The sequence below is a fragment of the Corvus kubaryi genome, unplaced genomic scaffold, assembly GCF_017639235.1.
Source record: "Corvus kubaryi isolate FWS band 111438036 unplaced genomic scaffold, C.kubaryi_AGA036_p1.0 68, whole genome shotgun sequence".
Classification (NCBI taxonomy): Eukaryota; Metazoa; Chordata; class Aves; order Passeriformes; family Corvidae; genus Corvus; species Corvus kubaryi.
The window spans coordinates 9905899-9926906 of NW_024582056.1; the positions used below are offsets into that span (position 1 = coordinate 9905899).

At 37.7% G+C, this 21008-nt stretch overlaps 1 protein-coding gene across 2 annotated transcripts in view; it reads right to left on the bottom strand.

Moving 5' to 3' along the window:
• Positions 1 to 21002, bottom strand: part of MARCHF6 (membrane associated ring-CH-type finger 6) — a 45644-nt gene extending 24642 nt beyond the window's left edge. The window contains exons 1-10 of one of the 2 annotated variants that reach the window (XM_042048721.1): positions 20915 to 21002; positions 16027 to 16123; positions 15119 to 15192; positions 8502 to 8645; positions 7079 to 7151; positions 5201 to 5369; positions 3627 to 3819; positions 3269 to 3330; positions 1252 to 1284; positions 369 to 420 (exon numbers count right to left, since the gene is read on the bottom strand). In XM_042048721.1, coding sequence (XP_041904655.1) covers positions 369 to 420; positions 1252 to 1284; positions 3269 to 3330; positions 3627 to 3819; positions 5201 to 5369; positions 7079 to 7151; positions 8502 to 8645; positions 15119 to 15192; positions 16027 to 16123; positions 20915 to 20933 — 916 coding nt within the window. In that variant the 5' untranslated portion in view covers positions 20934 to 21002. Of the gene's footprint in view, positions 1 to 368; positions 421 to 1251; positions 1285 to 3268; positions 3331 to 3626; positions 3820 to 5200; positions 5370 to 7078; positions 7152 to 8501; positions 8646 to 15118; positions 15193 to 16026; positions 16127 to 20914 lie in introns of both variants that reach the window. The other variant, XM_042048720.1, reaches the window with a different exon arrangement.
• Between the last annotated feature and the right edge of the window lie 6 nt (positions 21003 to 21008).

The window sequence follows — 21008 nt, forward strand, 5'->3', positions numbered from 1 at the left end:
TAGTAAAAACTTTCAGGAGAAAAAAAAGTATCTTAGCCATTCCTCCAAGTACTGCATTTACTCACAAATTAAATGCCATGAGGTTCCTCCTTTAATTTAACAATATTACAAATAACTATTATTTTTTGTGCTTTGTTTGACATGGTTGAGCTTTTTAGTAGATTTCCTATTTTATACCTATTCGCTTAAGGAAATTAAAATTACAAAACTAGAAAATAATAAGGATTTGTTATTCATATTCCAAATTAATTTTTGGTTCTACTTTTAGACGTCACATCTTCATTTTTCCAGAATAGCCTTAAAATTGACCTGCACTATCACTTCACAAAGAAGGATAATTTTAAAACCTAAGAGCAAATGATACTTACCAAAGACAAGTATGAACAGCGTATTTAAAGACACCACCCAAAAGACATGTTCCTGTAAGGAGTATGGGGGAAAGAGGAGGGAAGATGACAAGAAAACAGTACATAAATGTCAGTCTTCTAAACAAGTGACTTAACTTTTGTATCTCAACTTATTTCAACAGTCTGTTATCACCAGAACTTGCACACCTCGTGTTAGAGCCAGGAAGTTTGCTCTAACACAAAGACAGAAATGTGCAGGACAGTTTGTGAAAGCACCTGTTTACATTCACAAACATTTATCTAGGTAAGTGCACTTACATTTGCTTACATTTTGTAAAAATAGGCTTTTATTTTAAAATCAGTACAAACAGTTCCATCTTTAAAAAGACTTACATGAAATGTGTGTGGATATTTTTTTATGAATGAGAAAATGTTCATTTGAACTTTTAATAATTAGTCTTTGTCACAACAAATGCGTTACCAAAATTGACAGCTCTGACTCCAGAAATGACAGCACATGCCTATTTTTTAATATTACTTTTAGCTAACATGTGACCTCAGCCACAAGCACACTGGAGTTTTACTTCTTCTGATACTACTACTTAAGGTTAATGACTAATAACATAATTGAAAAAGACTTCCATCATCAATGTCTCATATATAAATGTAATGTCTTAGGTTTACAAACGTAATGATTCTAATATAGACTGACTATTTTGAAGATTAAAATAACCCAACAAAGCTAACTGAAGATCTTAGAATTTAAAATCTAGTCTACACTAAAAAGTCACTAGTGGTGTTATGGTGGTATTAGGATCCCAAATACAATGATGTATTTTTTAAAAGTGCAGAATCTTAAAAAAATCCTTCTGTAGAAATTCTTGAAAAGCAGGATTGCACTTACTAAGAAAACTAGAGATCCATCAAGTCCAAGCATCTGTGAAGATAAGAAAGTCATTTTTACTTAGAAAGTAAAACTAAGAAAACTTAGAAACTTAGAAAAACTAAGCAACTTGAATCTAAAATATGCCTCTTTCACATTGACCTTTAATGTTCAATACAGTCAAAAGCTTTTTTTATGGCTCAACCAACAGTACTGGAACAAAAATTCTTACAGATGAAGACAGAAACTAAGTTCTCGTTCAACACAGTAAACTCAGGTGTGCAAAGGCAGTGATATACATGTGGAATATCTGAATACACATGTATCTATATGCATCAAACGAAACATAGAATCAATTACTTTATAGGCTGTTTCTCTCCAAGACTTTGACTAAAATTTTGTATTTACAAAATATTGTAGTGATTGCATGGCTATTTAAATACATGTTTAATCAACTCAGTATTTCAATACAAGAGCAAATTTTTGTTTCATCCATTTTATTTCATCCTATCAGTTTCTGTTGCACTGAGAAAAGTTAGTATTTACCCTTGATGTATAAAAGCAACTACTAAAAGGATTATTTGCTACAATATATCTTATTAACTTTTGAACAGAATTGTTTTACAGCTAGGGAAGATGGGAAACAAATTCTTCATCACTCAGCACAGCTGTTATGGGAAGCACCCACAGAGCAGCCAAATATAAAGCATCTATTAAAAAAAAAAAATGAAAGTCTCCTTTTCCCTCACTTCAACGGTATCTTATGATTTCAATCCAGACACTCCACAATTACTGCTGTAAAGCTCCAGGTTCAAGGCTCTTTTGTACAAGGACTTTGCACTAAGTTCGAAGATATAAAAGTTGAACGTATTTACAAATTAAACCAAGATGCAAAAATTTTTGAAAATTCAGAAAATTTGAGTGGTATTTTCACATAGATGACATAGTAGAAGAGCCTACCCCGATTTTGATACTAAATGTCAACTACACATCTCTTGCCTATGTCAGCACATAACACTGGAAGTGGTTATGAGAGCATGCGGAAACTGATTTCTATATTCATGGAGAGGAACCAAAATATTACCAATTACGAATACATCAGCACTTTCTAGCAAATAAATTGGGTTCAGAAAGATAACACTTTCATCTTTAAATAAACAACAGAATGGTTCAGGAACCTGAATTTATATATGTCCTTTTTCATGAAATATCTTTCAAAACACACAAAGAAGCTTTCAGTAGATGCAAAATAAATATCAAGATTTGCCACTCATGATGAAAACTGTATTTCTACTATCCTGAAATTGAGGCAACAACTATATCACAGCCTAGGAATACAGTGTGTAGTGGTGCTGGTAAATCACATGAAGCTGCTGCACCTACCTTCAGGCAGATTTTGCTGCATGTGGTGAGCTCTGAACTCAGATGTTGGCTACTTCTAAACCAGCTACAAAAACCTAGTTCTTGAGTCTCTACACTACTCTATGACTACAGTGTACATGCATGCCATGCTCTAGTTATGGAATTTGTGATCCATAAACAATACAGAAACCATGTTACATTAAAATGCTTCATCGTTTTTAGAGAAACACATTTGCTTTTTGCAAAGAAACCTAAATTTCCATTTCTCTCTTTTCTTTAGTCTAATGCTTTCATAAATACAAAAATTAAGCATTAAACTACATCTAACGCAACATCTGCGCGTTCTAATCTGGCTCAGCGTCCTCAAAGCAAGCTGCAATTCACTTCTACACCTCACCACATTGAAGACTGCAGAAAACTAAAACATGTTCTAAAATACTAAAACACGTTTTAAGCTGCTACTATACTTAAAACCAAAGAAATGCTTTCTTTGATACTTAATAAGTAACACAATAACATTTTGTTTATAATACAACAACTTTTCTAGGTCACTAAAGGCTCTTAACAAAAGAATGATTTCCAAATCTATCCCAAATGCATTTTAACACAGCAATACTACTAATCATGTCAAGCATGAGCCTGCATTATTAAATTCAAGAAAATTATTCTTACTCACTCGCTCCCAAGTAAGCTCTTCTGCTGCTCGATCCCATTCCAAAGCATTCCAGTTCATGTCATCTGAGGAGACAATGGCCATTTTTACAGCTGTTAGATCACTCAAAACAAGATATAACCACTCCATGCTATGTTCTAAATGAACAAAAAGACTTGAGTGCATAATATTCATCTTGTAACTGTCAGTAGCTTTTCAGCAAGCAGATGCTTCAACACTCAAAATACATGAAATTTGCAAAGCCAAGATAAATAAGCTGAAGCAGGAATTTACACAGCTTCCTTCAATTATGACAGTTCTATATTCAATTAATTTCTATTTAATAAGAACTAGAACATTAATGTTTTGAGTCACCTGTTACCTTGTGCTCCATTGTTTGCATCTGCTGCATCTTCTACTACAGCATCCTCTTCATCTTCATTATCTTCCTCCTCTTCATCTACTTGTTCCTCTTGAATTTCAGGGTTCTCACCTACAACTACATTCTCAGCAGCTGGGTTAGCAGGTTGATCAAGCACAGCATTTTCAACACCTCCATTCACAGCAGCCTGAGCCTGCAGAAACAGGATTTAGTATTTGGTTAAATTGATCGAGCTCTTTTCATGCTTTTATCCTGTATGTATATGAAACTGAACAGTATTTTAAAAAGTCAGAAATATATTTTCTAGATAAGAATTACATTTGGGACCACTAAACCTTTAAAAATAGGCAAAGAAACATTCAGATAACTTTACAGTGTAGCTGAGGTAGGAAAGGGCCTCTAGAGATCATCTAGCCAACCCGACTACTCAGAGCAGGGTCAGCCATGGCAGGGTGCTCAGTGCTGTTTGCACTTGGCTTTTGAGCCACCTTCTCCAAAGGTGGAAACTCTACAATCTTTCTGAGCAATCTGTTCCAGTAGGTGATCACAGTAGGAGTATAAAAATAAAAGCCAAAACCCAACACAAACAAAACCCACCTTTTTTTTTTTTAAATCTAAATGGAATTTCCTGCATTTTAATTTAAGTTTACTGCCTGTGGTCCTGTCACTCAATACTACCAAGACAACTCTGGCTCTGTCTTCTTTTCAGCCTTCCATCAGGCATTTATACAGACTGATAAGGTCCACCCTGAGCATTCTCATTTTCAAACTAAACAATTCCAGCTCTCTTAGCCTCTCATCCCATGTCAGATGTTCCAGTCCTTCTGTTAGCTCTTCACTGCACTGAGTCCAGTCTGTCCGTGCCTCTCTTGTACTGGGGGAGCCTAAAACTGGATACAGCATTCCAGATGTGGTCTCACCAATGCTTAATAGAGGGGAACTCTCTTATGAAAACTATCATTATATTAGAAAGATGATAATTCAAGGCCAACCCAAGTCAGTCACCAAGATGAGAATCTCTGTCTTTAAAAGCTGACATTTACAAAAAACCAAAACAACATTTTGAATTATTTCTTCCCTTTGCATGGATTGCTTATATCATCTCTTCTCCCACCCAAGAGGCTCCTGTAAGCACTGAAGGAGTGCATGTGTGTGTTGAGAGTGGGAGGAGGGCAGAGAAGCTCCAACTTCAGTGGAGTCAATAAAACTTCCAATTGCTTTGAGAACAGTGAATTGTTACCCCATGAACTACTGAAACACTTACGAAAAAGACAAAATAAAAACAAGCTGCATCTTCGCTGACGATGCCTGAGAATTCAGCTTTATGTGCTGAATTATCTTTAAAAATGGTGAAGATACAGAGATAAGAATCTGTGCAATGCCACACAATAAAACAACTTCAAAAACATAACAGTGGTTTTCATTGAATTTATATAGGAACAAGTGTTCAACTTCTGCTAACAAATAAAGATACCCTGCAATAAAATAACATTACTGTTGTGTTCTGATAAAGTATTTATTCAAAGAACCACATTTTCTACATTAATTGTGAACTAAGGAGCAGTAAGTTTTACCTCATTTTGTTGACCAACACCATTGAGTGGCTGTTGTTGATTTTGTTCCAACCACTGTGGTGCTCCTCCATGGACGATCTGTTCACGTAACCAAACAAGGCTGATAAATGCACACAGAGTGCATGTTACCACAAAACAGCCCTGCAAACAGTCAGCCAGTAAGTTCTCCCTGTTAAAAAAAAAAAAAAAAGTATTAATGAAAACAGTATTTTGCTGGTAAGACTACAGAGTAGTTCAGAAAAAACAATCTTCCAGAACAGCAAAGGAAAGTCACTACACAGTCACTAAAGTAAATGGCTTGATACAGTAACAGGTTTACTTAAATGGCTAAATGCACAATATCCAGTCCACCGAAGCATTTTATCTGCTGAGCTACCCGAACCAGAAGAATATAACTGTAGGGTTTCCCTTCGACTGCTCTGCATTTCAGGTAGCATTTTACCTCAGATATTCTCTGTATACCTGAAAAATCTTAATTATGTCATACATAATTGTATAGCAGCAGCAAAGCAAAGTTCAGCCAGCCAACCAAAACCAGGGTTTCATGCAATGCAAGAGATACTTAAACCATCTTAAGCAATCCTCATCCCTAATTTCAGGTACCTCCTTGGAAACTACAACATGTTCTTTAAAATAAGTAAGAGACATGGCACCATAGTAGTCTGCCATCTCCTAAGAAGCATCAGTCTGGCCCTCCTTGCAGCTGCACACTTGTGCCTGCACAGCACAGTGAATACCATGGGGACATGAAGTCCAAAATGAAAAGATGGCACAAAAGGCTACTGTAATTGACTCTGCCAAAGAAATAAATGTCAAAACACAGTTTCACACACCATTAAAATCTGACAAATACTTGAGTCCGTTATTATCTCCCTAGACTGTAATACACATGATGTGCTCTAGGTTCAGTTATATCAGATTCTTCTCCAAAAAATAAGAATAGAATCTATGCTACAGAGATAACAGGAAAAATACTGTTATTAGACTGAAACAAGCATCTCTCTCCAATAATGAAAATTAGTTAAATGCAACTTGACCTGATAAATCAAATAGCCCAGTTGAGATGACTTAACTGAACCACAATTTGCTTGATGTGCAGCTGATTCTACTCAAACTCAGTTTCAGTTCCTCACATTCAAGATAATGAGAAAGTAAGAAGCAGCTTGAAATTCTGTTGTTTGGTATTTATTGATTCTTTAGACAAAACTGATTTAAAAAGGATAAAGAAAGACAATGTGCAATAGCAGATGGTGATAGAAGCATTAAAAATCCAAGTATCAGCTAGAAGGAAATCTGATAAAAAATAACCCCTCTCACGTAAGAGACTCAGAATGGATAAAATTAAATTCAAAATATAAAAATGCAACAAAGAAAACAGAGTGTGACATTATTAGCAACTCATTTCTTAATATTCTACTATGCATCTGAGATTAATTAAAAAAGTCAGAAATATATTTTCTAGGTAAGAATTACATTTGGGACCACTAAACCTTTAAAAACAGGCTAAGAAACATTCAGATAACTTTACAGTGTAGCTCCTATGCATAGGAGATTAATTTTTTTTAATTATTAAGTGTAATTTTGCAGCGTAAGTTTTCTTGACACCAAATACAAATCTTCATTAACCAGGCCCACTTTTTAAAGTGGGTTTTCCAGCTCCAAAGATCCTGAATAATGGAACTCCGAAGTGAAACGATTTCTATTGTAATGCTGTTGTCCATACATCTGGTTGTACAAAGGCTAACGGGCAGTAGCTTACTTAAGATAGTGGAAGATAACAAGTGTAACTGGATGAAAGGGATACTAAGTCCCAAAATTACTGTTTCCAGGGCAATCTGACTAAACCAGGTTTTTGTATCAAACTGCTGAAGTACTTACGTGGAAAGAATATCTAATGGCAGCGTCAGTAGTGAGCTCACAGAGCCAGTAAACAAGCACTTGTAGATACGACCTGCATGAATAAACAGAAGCTTGGTATAAATCTGATTTTGGCTATAGCCTCACTTGGAAAGGACCACAGGTACCCTCTTTTCACCTGGTGTCCAACTAAATTCATGACATGGAAGAAAATCTCAACTTTCAGTACATGAACAGAACTCAAGACCATATACAACCACATGGAACAAAGCTGTATTTTAGCTGCACATCTTTAAAAGTACATGTGCAAAGTGCAAGAACTGCCATACTAGGTTAGACCCAAGATTCATCTAGACCTGTCTCCAGCACTGGTCACACTAATGGATGCCTAAGGAAGAATATGCAACCAGGTTAAAGATACTTGCAGTGATACTTCTTCAGTACATTCTCATACGCTTCACTTCCTATACCAAAGTATCTCACAGCTAATTGATGCTTGATGAAATTTTTTCCCCATTAATTTGTTCAATCATATTTTGAATGTGTATAAACTTCTGGTATTATGATATCATGTAGCAAGGATCATCACCATTTCATCATGTGTTTTAAATAACTTTAATGGATTAATACTTGATGCTTTAATGTTAGCTTTTTATCATGATTTGTACTTAAAAAGTAAGCCATCAGCATATATGATTGACTTCAGAAGATCAGGTGATGCCAACATTGTGCTATTCTCAACTGAGAAACTGTCTGGGGAGATGCATTTACTCCCTTGCTCTTTTGTTCAAGGTGCATATTATGGTTTGCAAAGATGCACTTCCAATGATTTCCTTGACTGAACACTCTATCACTTCTGCCTTTCTCCATTTTCTCTGTATTGTTAGCTTGTTGAAACATCCATAGTTCTTTTTCCACCCCTATTTCGAAAGTGAATTTCCAACTGGATACTACAATAATTTAAATGTGTGCTCTCTTTTCTACTGAATTCCTTTACTATTTACATGACTTTGTTTGAGATTTTTTAAGAGTTTTATTAATCAATTTGTCCATGATTGTAAAGAATTTTACTTTTCACATAAAAAACCCCTGCACTTTCCTTTACAGATGGTTAGAAAAAATAGGATAACTCTTCTATCCTAATATTAATAAACGGCATCAAATAAAACCTTCCATGTAGATTTTAAAGAAGATAATTGAGAAGGGGCATTTTACTGAAGTAAGACATTTAAAAGCTCTTTCATGCATTCTCTCCTATGTCTTAATACCTTCCTGCATTGCACTACTGGCTTAAGAGTCAAATGGGTAGAATTTCTGAGTGAAAATAAATAATGTCTTTGATTTTTTTTTTAATAAACCAATAACGGTCTCACAAAACTTTGTTGAAGGAAGGGGCATATTTCCGTGTGTATAACAGTATTATGTACAAAAAATTAATACTTACATGCAGTAAGAGGTACTACTCCCAACCATGCAAAGGCCACAAGTGTATAATGAAACCAGTATCGTATTGCTGTGCCAATACTCGTAACCAGTCCAGCAAAGATGTCTTGGATTGGAAGCCGTGAAGGCATATCTGGGGAATAAACTATGTAGAAAAGGCACTTATGAAACAGTTTGCCCTTTAAAGAAGCATTTATGTGAAAGTCCTGCCAACTACAAACTGTTTGTATCTCACAAAAGCTTGCTACAAGAATAAGCATATTTTATGTTCTCAAGAGATGACTCCAAACAAAGAAAAACATTTCATAAAACACATTTGTTTCATTGTGTAGTGGGTGGAATGGGAAAATTAATAAGCTCCATGCTAGTTTTTGACTTAAGAGAAATTTTTTTAATAGCTTCATTTATTAACTGTAAACTCTGATTACCTACAAATAAGCTCAAGAAAAAGCAGATTCTAAAATCAGTATCCCTCTCACTCAGCACAACCTCAAAGATTCTTCTGTCTGTTATTTATAAACCTAGTTCATGGAAAGAGCACAAGGAACAAGAGCAATTAGCAATTTTTGCACACTTTCCATTTGTTTGTGCTAGATAATTTAGATTCTACTTGCCATCCAACAGCACAGACTGAAAAACCCACAGCAAAATAAAAGCAGCACACAGGGAGGAAAACTGAAGAGAACTGATTAAGTATCCACATACACTGAAATTTACACACGACTGACTTTCATGATTCATATCATGCAGAATTTCTTTTAAGGATGCTCCTATTACAGAGCACAATGCAAATCTCTCACCCTGTATAGATATCCTCATAACACTAAATTTTCCTGACTTTTTAAATTCAACACCTATGTGTTGCACAGGCCCATCTCAACAGCCAACAAAAACAGTAATGAGGTCTTCTTTTGCAAACAATTAGAAAACATCTAACAATTTCATTACATGTACGTAGTTTCTACATTGCTCTCATGAGCAATCCTTTAAGAGTCTAACAAATACTGCTTTATGCTATCTACATGCATCCCCTTCTCTTACATTCCCAATCATCTTTTTACTAGTCTCAGAGAAGAAGCCTCTACTGGAGAAAGAAATCCTTTTCTCTCTAGGGCTATTTCCCTAAGCTTCTGCATTGTCAAGAGAACTCAAGAGCACAGACAAACAGTATCAACATCCAGAAGTAGTCAAAGAATGGGGAGAAACTGGTGCATTTCAACAATATGTGGATTATATTTGACACAAAGTAGAACAAAATAGTACCCCTCAGACAAGTAGTAACTGGTTTGAAATTTAAAAGCTTGTTATTTGCCAGATATCTGGCAAGGAACTGGAATTCATGAAAGAAAGCACTCAAAGTGTAACACTAGGGAAGTGCAGCTGTGAGAACATAGAGCAGTAAATTGAAAGCAGGACACAAACATATTTTGACACCTTCTACCAATTTACAATTGTCTTGTTACAAAAACAGACTTAGTACACAATTTGGAACCATAGAAATTGCCAACCGAAGTCTTAATAATGATCTCTCAGCTCACACTGAACAAACATTCTGGAAAATTTCTGCCACAGGAGACAAAAAAACCTTTGTCAAGGGCGCAAAAGAATATATTTAGAGTAGATCTGTTAAATATTTATGGTACCACTCAGACAACCCAGCAGATACTTTGAGATCTTTCTCATTTTCAAAAAATGTATTTTGATCAACAATTTGAAACTCAACAAGGACTACTCAGAAAACATTAACTGTGTATTAATGACTTCTTTGTTAGGGACAAGTTGTTAAGTTGGAAGGACTTGAAATTTTAAAAAAAACTCAGAATGCATCTTTCAGGAATTACTGAACACTCAACACAAGGAACTGTAAGAAAGAATGCCCATCATACCTCAATAAAGCAGAAATGATTATATAAGCTAGCATTTTTGCATGCTCACTTTTCTAAAGGTTTTCGGGTTACAGCTGAGCTTTTTCAAATAAAAGCACAATGACTTCTCAGAGAAGATAACCTGTATCCCCCAAATTTTAACTATTTGGTGGTTTTTGATGATTTCAGAAGCTGGGGGTGGGAGGAAAGCTGTTTTTTCTGTCCACTGTCAGACCTCAAAATATGTAAAACTTCTTCCACTAGAAGCTTTATACCATGATGATAAGGTAACATCCTTCTGTGTCCTGCACCATTCAGGTGCGTGAAATGCAGGAATTCCTAGCACGACAGGAACACCTGCAGCACTGAAGCTTGCTGGCAGTGATTTTCACGGCTTATAGTCCCACTTGTGTCTGTCATCTAGTGCCATTTTCCACCCACACTGCACCTCCCTTTATCCACTCCCCACTATCACTTTGAGGCCTGAGACTTTGACTGCTGCCACCAGAGCATACATCCTCTTCACTTGTACACGCATCCTCCTCACCACATCTCCATCCCTTACCTTCTATCCCGGTAATCTTTCCTAACTCAGTTTGAGAAACCAAATTCCTGCATTATTTACCACAATTCCTCCAAATAAAAATCCTTCTACTAGAGACCAGCTGAAACAATAGTTGGTCTTTTCTCTATTACAGCACGAAATTCAAACAGACTTTGGCTGAGTTTTTCATAGGTTTAGCTCAACTTCTTCGAGCTGTACGGGTCATGGAAAAACTACCAGAAAGCTTTTTGGATACTTAGGTCACACCTGTGCAGTGTAACTGCTAATTTAGTTGTGAATCCTAAATTTGGGTGGGTTTTTTTTGGTTGGTTGGTTGCTTTCAGGAGGTGGGGTTTTTTTGTTCTACCCTTCACTCCCCACCTGTAAGCCTAACTTTTCCAGGAACACAATTATTAATTTTACTTCTCCAAAACAGATGGCATGACAAAAATCTGCTCTTACACTGACACAAATAAGGTAATAAAAACACATGGCTACCCTTAGAAGCTGCCATTTAGCCTACTTACCGAATCATCACACTTACAACCCTATCACCCACAGATTTCCTATTTACTACTATGTTTGCAAGCAATTTATATGCTGCCTCAGTCATCCTCGTGTACTGATTGTGAAATAAAACTGTGTAACTCATAAGTAAAAAACATGTATTTTATAGCTGCTGTGTGAAAGTACTGGTATGGTAAAACAGGGCTTGTGAGTTATTCTTTAGGTTGGACTAGATATCTTCAAAGACCTTTCCAACCCAAACCATTCCATGCTTTTGTGTTTTACACCCTTCAAACATATGCAGACTTCACTTCAGACCACTAAGGCAAAAGGAGAAAAAAAACTCCACTCCTTCCCAGGCAAGCCCAGCTCTAACAAATATATGAAATAACATTCATATAAATCTCAACTGTGTGTATACTCTGCACACTGGAGATGGCAGAAGACATGCTGAATTCTGTGCAGGCATGTAATATTTTGTTCCAGAAGTTTATTTTTTCAAATTAAACTTTCTAGAAATGCAGAAGCTATGGACTACTGTGTTAGAAGTTTATCAAAATGAACAGGTAAAGAAATCAGTTTAATATATCCTCCAATAAAATCCAAATTACATGATAATGAACACCCTACCCATATGGCTTCCTTTAGTTTTACAATCTTTGTTTTAACTAAGCTTGTGACCTTGTATGTACCACATACCAGCAGTGAAGCTGCATAGGAAGTGGAGAAATGAACCCATCCCGATCTCCAGCCAAAGATCAGCCTAGTCTGCTTCCATATTTGTGGTTTTGGCAGTATTTATGTTAATGTTACCCCCTACAGAATGGAAAAGTTTTGACAACTGTATTTTCTTTGGAAATACAGCCTCACCTTCTTTCACGTGTCAGTGATTATGAATGTTTAGTGTAGCATTAATAGAAGCACATCCTTGCACATGACAAAAGAAAGCACATGCGTGGGGAGGAAAAGAATACGGAGTACTTACTCTTTAAAAACTCAGAAAGAAAACTCACAAGTTAAAAATTATGATATTAAAAAAAATCAATTAAATTCATTTGACAATTAAAAAAAGTCAAAAGCTACTTTTTTAAATAGTTGTATTAATTCCTAACTTGAAGAACTGCAGAAAAGGAATTAATTTCAAAACATTAAAAATTTAGCTTTAAAGAGTGCATTTGAAATTGAGTCATTTACCTACATGACTAAACACACTTAGAGAATGATGCTATTACTCAAAAGAAAAATTTGTTCCTTTGTACTCCTGCCAAAATGCAAGTTGAATCTTCTCCTTTTTCCTTCCTTCCAAACAGTAACTTAACTAGCAGTTCAGGTGCTAAAAAAACCCCACAAAATGTTACAGAACTTTGGGAAGAAATGCACTAGAAATAGTTTATGAGTACTCCATACACAAGAAGTTACACTAGCAAGGGAGCATTTTTGATAGAATGACAGCAACAGCCTTAGCAAGCAAACCAAGCTAAACGAGAGAGCAGTTGTTGGTATTACTGCAGTATTACTCTGTTACACTATTAGTGCTTGTCTGCTGAAGCACAGATATTAATTACATGCGTTTATTTGACCACATCCCGTGGTTAATCAACTTATCTGAAAGTGTGTTATACCTGGCATGGTTACAGGCCAGATCCAACTTTGCTTGGGACGACTGGCATATGCACCAGTCCCTTTTTTTTACTGCCTTATCATTCTCTCTCCAGCCCCTGTGACTCCTTCCCAGCTTCCACAAGCAGATCCAGCTTCCAGACTGGACAGCCACATTATCTTTCAAAGAAAGAGGGATAAGTAAGAGAAACTAAGGAAACTATAACTGCATAAGTGTTGGGTGTGAGGGAAACAATGAAACAACACCCAATGGGTAGGGAGGGCAGGAGGAATCTGTGCAGGGTACCTGACGTGCTACCACCAAGTGAAGCCTGGTAGGAAAAAGCACACTGCAATGTGGAAAGCCAAGAAGAAAATCTTATCAGCTGAGCCTGCTCAGTCAGGGGAGTGACAAGTGTGTGGTAGAGGATAAGCAGATCTTTACTAGAGGCTGAATGTGGAGGATACACTCTATTGCATGAGGAAGAAAGTGGTTCCTTATTACCAATTTCAAAGCTGCTATGACAAATGGTGACTTGCTGAGCCACATTAACTCAACTAAGTTTTCTCCCCTGTCCATAACCTGCAGGTACCTTACAAGCTGTGCTGGCAACAGCACTGTCAGTCAAGAACTAACTTCTGCAGGAACACCTCTGTTGATAAGGGCAGTAACTAAGCTTCCTCTTATCAATAGTAACACGCATATAAAGTGTATTTAGTTTAGGATGTCTCATCCTCTTTTTGCCTAGAGCCCGAGGAAAATTCTATGAACTTTTTTTTCCCATTCAAAGCTAGAAAGTCTTCTTTCTTAACAACTAATAGATCACTGAAATGCCATTTTCTTGCACACTAAATTCGGTAGAGGACCTAGTTGCAGAATGCAATTTTGAAAGTGGCTAATTAACTTGTATCAGACTTAGTTTGCAAAAGCTTCCACACAGAAGCAATATAATGCCTTTATAAAAATGTTTAATAAATAAAACGTGCAAGCATTCCTCACACAGGTCACTGTAGTATTTAAGAATAATAACCGGAAAGCATTGCTGTGTTCAACATAAAATATGCTATTACCCTCCCAAGACAGAGTTAATATCACGCATTTCACTGCTGGTCTAATGTGTTTAATTAATTGTTGGCAGAAATACATCATACCGAGGTTCAACATAGAGGAGGAAGGTGGATTAAGGGTTAACATGAATTAAAACACCTTAGCCTCAGTTTTCTCTACCAAAGTAGAAAACTAGGAGGAAAAAAAACCCAACACACAAAAAAACAGGTGAAAGGGGAGCAGGAATAAATCAGTAAATTTAAAGAGAAAAATGTAGCATAAAGCCCACTTTGCCTGCTCAACAGGCAATAAATTGACAACACTAAATAATACTAGCCTGCCACCAAGCCAAAGGACCTCACCTATTCCTACTATAATCAGTTAAAATGTAATTAAGAATCCTCTGGGAACTATATGAAGATACAGTAATTCTTCATCATACGTTGCCTAACCTATTTAGTTGTATGTAACATAAAAGGCAATTTAATACCGGGTAGTCAGCATATCTTGACTGAAATGTAAGTGGAATAATCATAATTTCCATCATCTGTCAAGATCACTTGAACTGAAGCTGACAGAAGCCAAGTGTTAGTGTTACAGGTAGATCCTTCAAAGGTAACTGAAAACTGCCTTTCAAATTTAAATTTTGCTGTGGTTCCACTTTACCATTCAGACTTCCAAACACTCAAATTTATCAGTGAAGCTGAAAACATGGCACACACTGTAATGATGGCAATGAATGGGACTGAGGCTGACAGAAAAGGTACAGAATAATACTTTCTTTTACACTTTTATACTTTTTTTTTACTCTTTAATACTTTTTTTATACTTTTATTCGTTTAATACTTTCACTTAAGATTATCAAAGAACCAAATTATCCATTATTTAAGCAATTCACAGTCTGCAATAACATGCATAAAAATTGCAGTTCAAACAAGAATACAGAATTTAAACCACAAGTTTGAATCTATCACACTGAATGAAAAAGTAATCACTTCATAGATACTAAGTGAGAAAAATTCTGAAAAAAAATAGGAGCAGTAAAACATACTTACTTGGTGTGAAAGCAAATCTGTGCTTACATAATTCACAGTATTCTTTTCTGCTGTGTTTAAGCCACTGAACTAAGCTGCAATAAAAAGTGATCACATTAACATACACTATACATCTCTCAGCCCTATCCCTCCACTAAGGAAAACACACCAATTCTCTGCTTTCACTCCTAAATCAGGGTATTTGTACTGTCAAGCAGGACTTAAATAAGCATATTTATTAAGTCCCCTTTAGGCCATCAAGTAAGTTTTAAACAGCAGAAAAAGATAAACTGACATACATCACAGTATCGATAAAGTACATTCTTTGAGTACGTTACTGACCAAAGCAGATATCCTGGCACAGACACCCACCAGTGACACCAGTTCTTATAAATACTTCAAGATATGACATACAGATGCACACAGCTAAGATTTAGAACTGTTGTATTTGTGAAAGAAGGACTATTAAAATACCATCAAAAGGAATGTGTGCTACAGACCAGAACTACAGTTTTTACTTTAGCACTTCCTGATCAAACACACCTCAAAATGACTAAAAAGTACTAGGGTATTTTTATTTTTTTCTGTGAGGCTAGATGTTCATTCTATTCACAACTATAAGTGGGCAGAAAAAGCCCCAACATACTGATTTTTCTGCTTAGTTTTCATAAAGCTGACATACAATCAGAACTGCAGTTCCAAACACAAATAATTATCAGTACTTTCTTTCCATATATAATTACTGAATTGCTCCTGAATTATAATGAATCATCATATAAAAAACATCAAAACCCCTAACACATTTCCACTGCAAATTTGATTTTTTTCACTAGTTAACCCTAAAGACTTGAAGTATTTTTAGAAACACGTTAATATATTTTCATTAGGAAAAAAAAAAAAATTAAGAAATCCACAGACACAGAACTCACCATTCCTGATGAATAAATTTAATACTGCCAGTACACACACATGGATGATAGAGGGGTTTCTCAGGAGTTCCTTCCGACCGACAGACTCTGCATATATCTGCTGACAAGGACGAAAAGCTTATTACACTACTGCTTAAAGAACTCGAATTTACAAGACAGATTACACAATTACATTCTAGAAACTTTACCATGTAGCAAAATGAAGCCAGAATAAAAGGAAAGAGGATGAATGACTGATTTCATCTGATGCAAGACAGAGACAGGGAGAGCACCACAAAGAGCAACATTATCTACCTGATCATGTTACATAAACTCAAAACACGTCTTACAAAATTTTACAGTTTCTAGGAAATACACACAGTAAAACTACAGGAGGATGTGTATTCTACCTGAAGAGTTATCACTAAAACAACATACAAACTGTTAAAGATAATTTTCTTGAAAGTGGAGACTTTGAAATGGAAAAATTCCATTTGAGTTTGGAAAAATTAGAGAGGCTGAACAGAAGATATTTAGTAATGTCCAACAATGACTTAAGTAATTTGTTACTCTTGAACCTAACACAGATGTTTCCTTGGTGCTCTTGATGAAAGACAAAAAATCCAAAATAACAAACAGACATAGGTATTTTGCAAGTTTGCTACACAACTTGGACAAAGTCTACAGTCTAGCAAGAAAGGACATTTTCTATTTCTTATTTCATCATTTCAGTAGTATTTCAATAGGTCCCACACCTTCTTTATTCCCTATTTTTGACATTTTCTTACAACTAAAGGTTGCAAGAGGTTTTACGGATAAAGAAGTGAGCATAAGCCTCTCCCTCCAAAGAACAGGTGTCTATTTTAATACCATTCAGCTAGCCAGAGCTCTAAACACACAATCAAATGGAAATAAAAATCAAGTATTTTATCTGTTTATTGATATTGATTGTTTATCATGCAGATGCATGATATCTTGCCTTGACTCCTCCTTTTAAATCTATTAAGGAAATGAACATAAAATATCAATTTTTGTAGAATATGTGAGTTTGAGATTTTCTATTTTGTTAATTATTTCTCTGTCAACCACTATCCAGCAAACCTGCAAGAGCGTAACACATGCATATCAGAAACCTTTGTCAGAAAAATACCAACTGAAAGCACTGATGCAAGAATACAGCAAATATGCAATTTCAAGACTGAATTGCCTATCTTTGTTCTTGGCCAAAATCTTCAAAAGTTAATGCTCTTCTACAAAACATTCCAAAAGGCACCAAAGACTAATTTTTTTTTCTCTAAAGAAGTCACATTGTGACCATATCCACAGTTTATACAGTGTTATGACAGTTCCTACACATAAAGCAAAAGAATTCAGACGATTCAAAAGGAAAAAAAACCCAAACAATTTTCTATCTATGGAAGTGTTGCTTGACTGAATTCATTCATGCAGCACAAAAACCTAGAATTAACAGAAACAGCTATTCAGTATCACATCAGTGATGCTACAAAGAGACATAAAGAGCACTTCCATCACTGCCATACTGAGCAGCAACGATTTGCAGTATTGCTGCAAACATCAGGAGTCTCTGGCTCCTCTGCTGATGAGAATGACCAGAACTACCACTCCTCTTAACAAATGACTCCTCTATCCCAGAGAGCACTTCCAGATGGCTGCACAGGACAGGTCTCTCCAACTGACAGGCAGGCCCTACCCACTCGCTGTGGCATGCCCACCTCCTCCCGCATTCTTTCTAACAGAGCTGTTTCACTACAGCAAGTTGACAACTTTGTAGGTTGGATCAGCCTCACAAAGGGTCAGACAAGCACAAGACAGCACATGAAACCACTGCTTTAAGGATACCCTGGCACCAATGAAAGCAAGTTAAAAGCACACTGTTCCCTGAAAGATGTCCACTGCTCTCTGAATCTGCTCATTTAATGGCCTGTTGATTCTCACAGCAAACTATTCACTTATACTCAAAACTTTTGGGAAAAACCAATTTGTATTGCTGTAAGCAAATGAATTCTTTACTTGAGAAAAGACTGTTAGCTTACTAAAGTAAGTTAAACCTATATTTTACTTTTTCAAAGCTATGAGAATTTCTAGATATTCCCACTTGTTTTATAAATGCAACTAAACATATTATGAGTGTAATTGTTTGGACTCTTAAGCAACTGGTAGCTTCAAACCAATAAAGTCCGCTGAGGGTCAATGTGTAAAGCTATGCACCTTATGACCTACAGCCACGGTCAAAGAGAATTCCACTGTGCAAGAGTCACTATTTTTCTAAGTGCACACACACTTTGCATCCTGTTCTTCACGCACGTATTTTGGAAAAAATGACCTTGAATAGTAAGTTCTTTCCTGTTCCCCTGAGAATGATTCATTGCCTATTAACTCGCCAACTGAATTCAACACTGGAATATCAAAAAGTGAAGATTACATTATTTAGCAACAAACTAATTTAACTAGAAAGAACCAGAATGACCTCTCATCAGCAAAACCTGGTATCTGGTGTTCTCAGGTGCTGCAGAGAAGCAACTTTCACATTTGTTCTGAGGTGAAACAGCTTCCACTTAGGTCTGACCATGATCCCAGACTGTCTCTCTTATCTAAGCTCTCACCATGCAGTTCAGTTTTGTAGCTCCACAATACAGTTCAAGCACAAAACCCATCAGAACCAAAATGGCCATCACACTGTTATGAGACAATCATCAGTTCAGAAAGTCCATCTGACACTTTGCAGCAGAAGTTCAAGCACACAATTATATAGTATTTCCTCTTCCTCAAGGCACTAACACAGTCTTTGGTGCTGCTGCTACTGATGTTCAAAACTTCCTAACCTTGGGAAGCCTCTTCAGCATTCTGGCAAGCTGCATGAAGTTCTAATAGTAGGATCTGAGGTTTGAAACTGTAGAAGAAGTTGTAACATTCTAGTGGTATTTATGGAAAGTGAGGATATAGACTGATTACTTTCATGCTACCATTTGGAGCTTTTGAGGGCAACATTGATAAGGCCACAATATAATATCTAAAGCTGCAGATATATGTGCCTTTGTGTGTGCTTATATATATAAAACCAAAAAAGTCCAAATGTCACGTGTGGAACTTAACACAAAGGTTTGGTTAAAGAAGACCATGCCTTAATGATGTAATTAACAACCTCCTCTTCTTTGCCTTCCTGGTCTTTTTTCTTCACCTACTTAAGTCAGGTATGATCAAAGTCTACCACTGGTAACAGCCTGTTACAAATTATCAACTATGCTGCTTGAGTTAAATCCACCGAGATGGATTTACCAGCTACTGGAGTGGTGGAAAATCAGGAGGTCATTTCTGAGTATCCACTTCACAGCTTGCAAAAAATCCAGGTTTTCTGGGTAAGCGGAGGACAAGCGATCAAAGTTTCAGTTTGTTGTTGATTTCATCGGTGTGACTGTTGGTCTACAGAGTTGCAGCAAGCACTTTTAAATGTTACATTTTAAAAACACTAATATTTTGATAAAGCATCAGAGTTCATGGGTATTAAAGATGTCTCCAGCACAACCCAAAGGACACTACTACAAAGGTGCTGTATTACTTCATCCAGTGGTTCATGTTTTTCCAGCTTTTTTTTTCCTTTTTAATCCTCTCAAGCTGGAAAATGAAGTGAGACCTGATAAAAAGCTACATTCAAAATGATACCAAAGTATCGAAAGCCAAGAGAAAAACTGCCTTCCTTGGAACTGCCTTGCTACTGCAATATGTATTTGCACTCATTGTTTGGGATGACAGACAAAGCTCAAATACTGCAAGAAACATAGCACTACAAACATCCTTTATTTAGTTTGGTTTATGCTACAATATGAAGGTCTGATCTACCAAGGTTTTCCGGTATCTGCTTGAACTACAAAGCAGTCCCTTTCCCTCTCTGGAGACATTCAGAACCCACCTGGACACATTCCCGCGTCACCTGCTCTAGGTCACGCTGCCTTGGCAAGGGGGTTGGAGTAGATGGTCTCCAGAGGCCCCTTCCAACCCTATCAATGCTGTGATTTTGTGGTTATCTAAGCATAACAAAAGTGCTGACAAAACATACCCATGGTTAATCTCAAATAAAGCAATTCCCTTAAAAATGGCAACTACAAGTAAAAAAACCCTCATGACTATGATACCTTCGACAATTTTTTTAATTAGATAAATGACTACGTATTAGTCTATTGTAAAAGAGACAGAAACATGTCAGCTCCCGCCTATTTCAATTTTTCAGACAGACTGTCCAGCACACATAACAAAGTTAGCTTTGCGAAAGAAGCAGCTATTACTATTCAGCCAAAAGCGGAAATTTAAGACTCCCTGTGCTACAGGGCCGGCCGGGTCCGACAAGGTCCGCCGGCCAGGAGGGAGCTCGGGGCAGTGCCCTCCTCGCCGCCTCTCACGCTGCCCCAGCGTACGCACCCCGCCTGCTGCTTTCCGTCCCGGGATCTCATTTCGCCCCCGGGCCCCCACTTCCCCAAGGAAAGCCGCAGCCAGCGGAAGGCTCCGGCCGACCGCGGTACCCAGGTGCCCCAGTACGGCCCACGGCAGCCCCGCTCCGGGTGCTGCCGGCACCGCCCCCCTTTCCCCCCCCGCTCCCCGTTCCCCGTGGTTATGTAAGGGGCACCCGCGCGCGCCGCCTCACACACTGCCCCCCTCGGCCCGGCCCGGCCCGGCCCCCGCGGCGCGGCGGGCCCAGCACGGTGCGGGGGGGGGCGCGGGGCCCGGGCACCTGCAGCCCCGGTACGAGAAGCCCCTCCGGGCGCGAACAGCCCCCCGCCCGCCCAGCGGGCCCAGCGACACCCTCCTCCTCCTCCGCGCCCCTCCCGCCCTCCGAGGCTGCCCCGGCAGAGCCCCCGCTCGGGGACTGGCGGCGGTCACGGGGCGAGCGCAGTACCTTCCTCGGCGGTCTCCATCTTGCCGGGCTGACGCAGCGCCGGCCGGGCGGGTGGTGTGACCGCGGGGGGCGGGGCCGCGCGCCGAGCGGACGG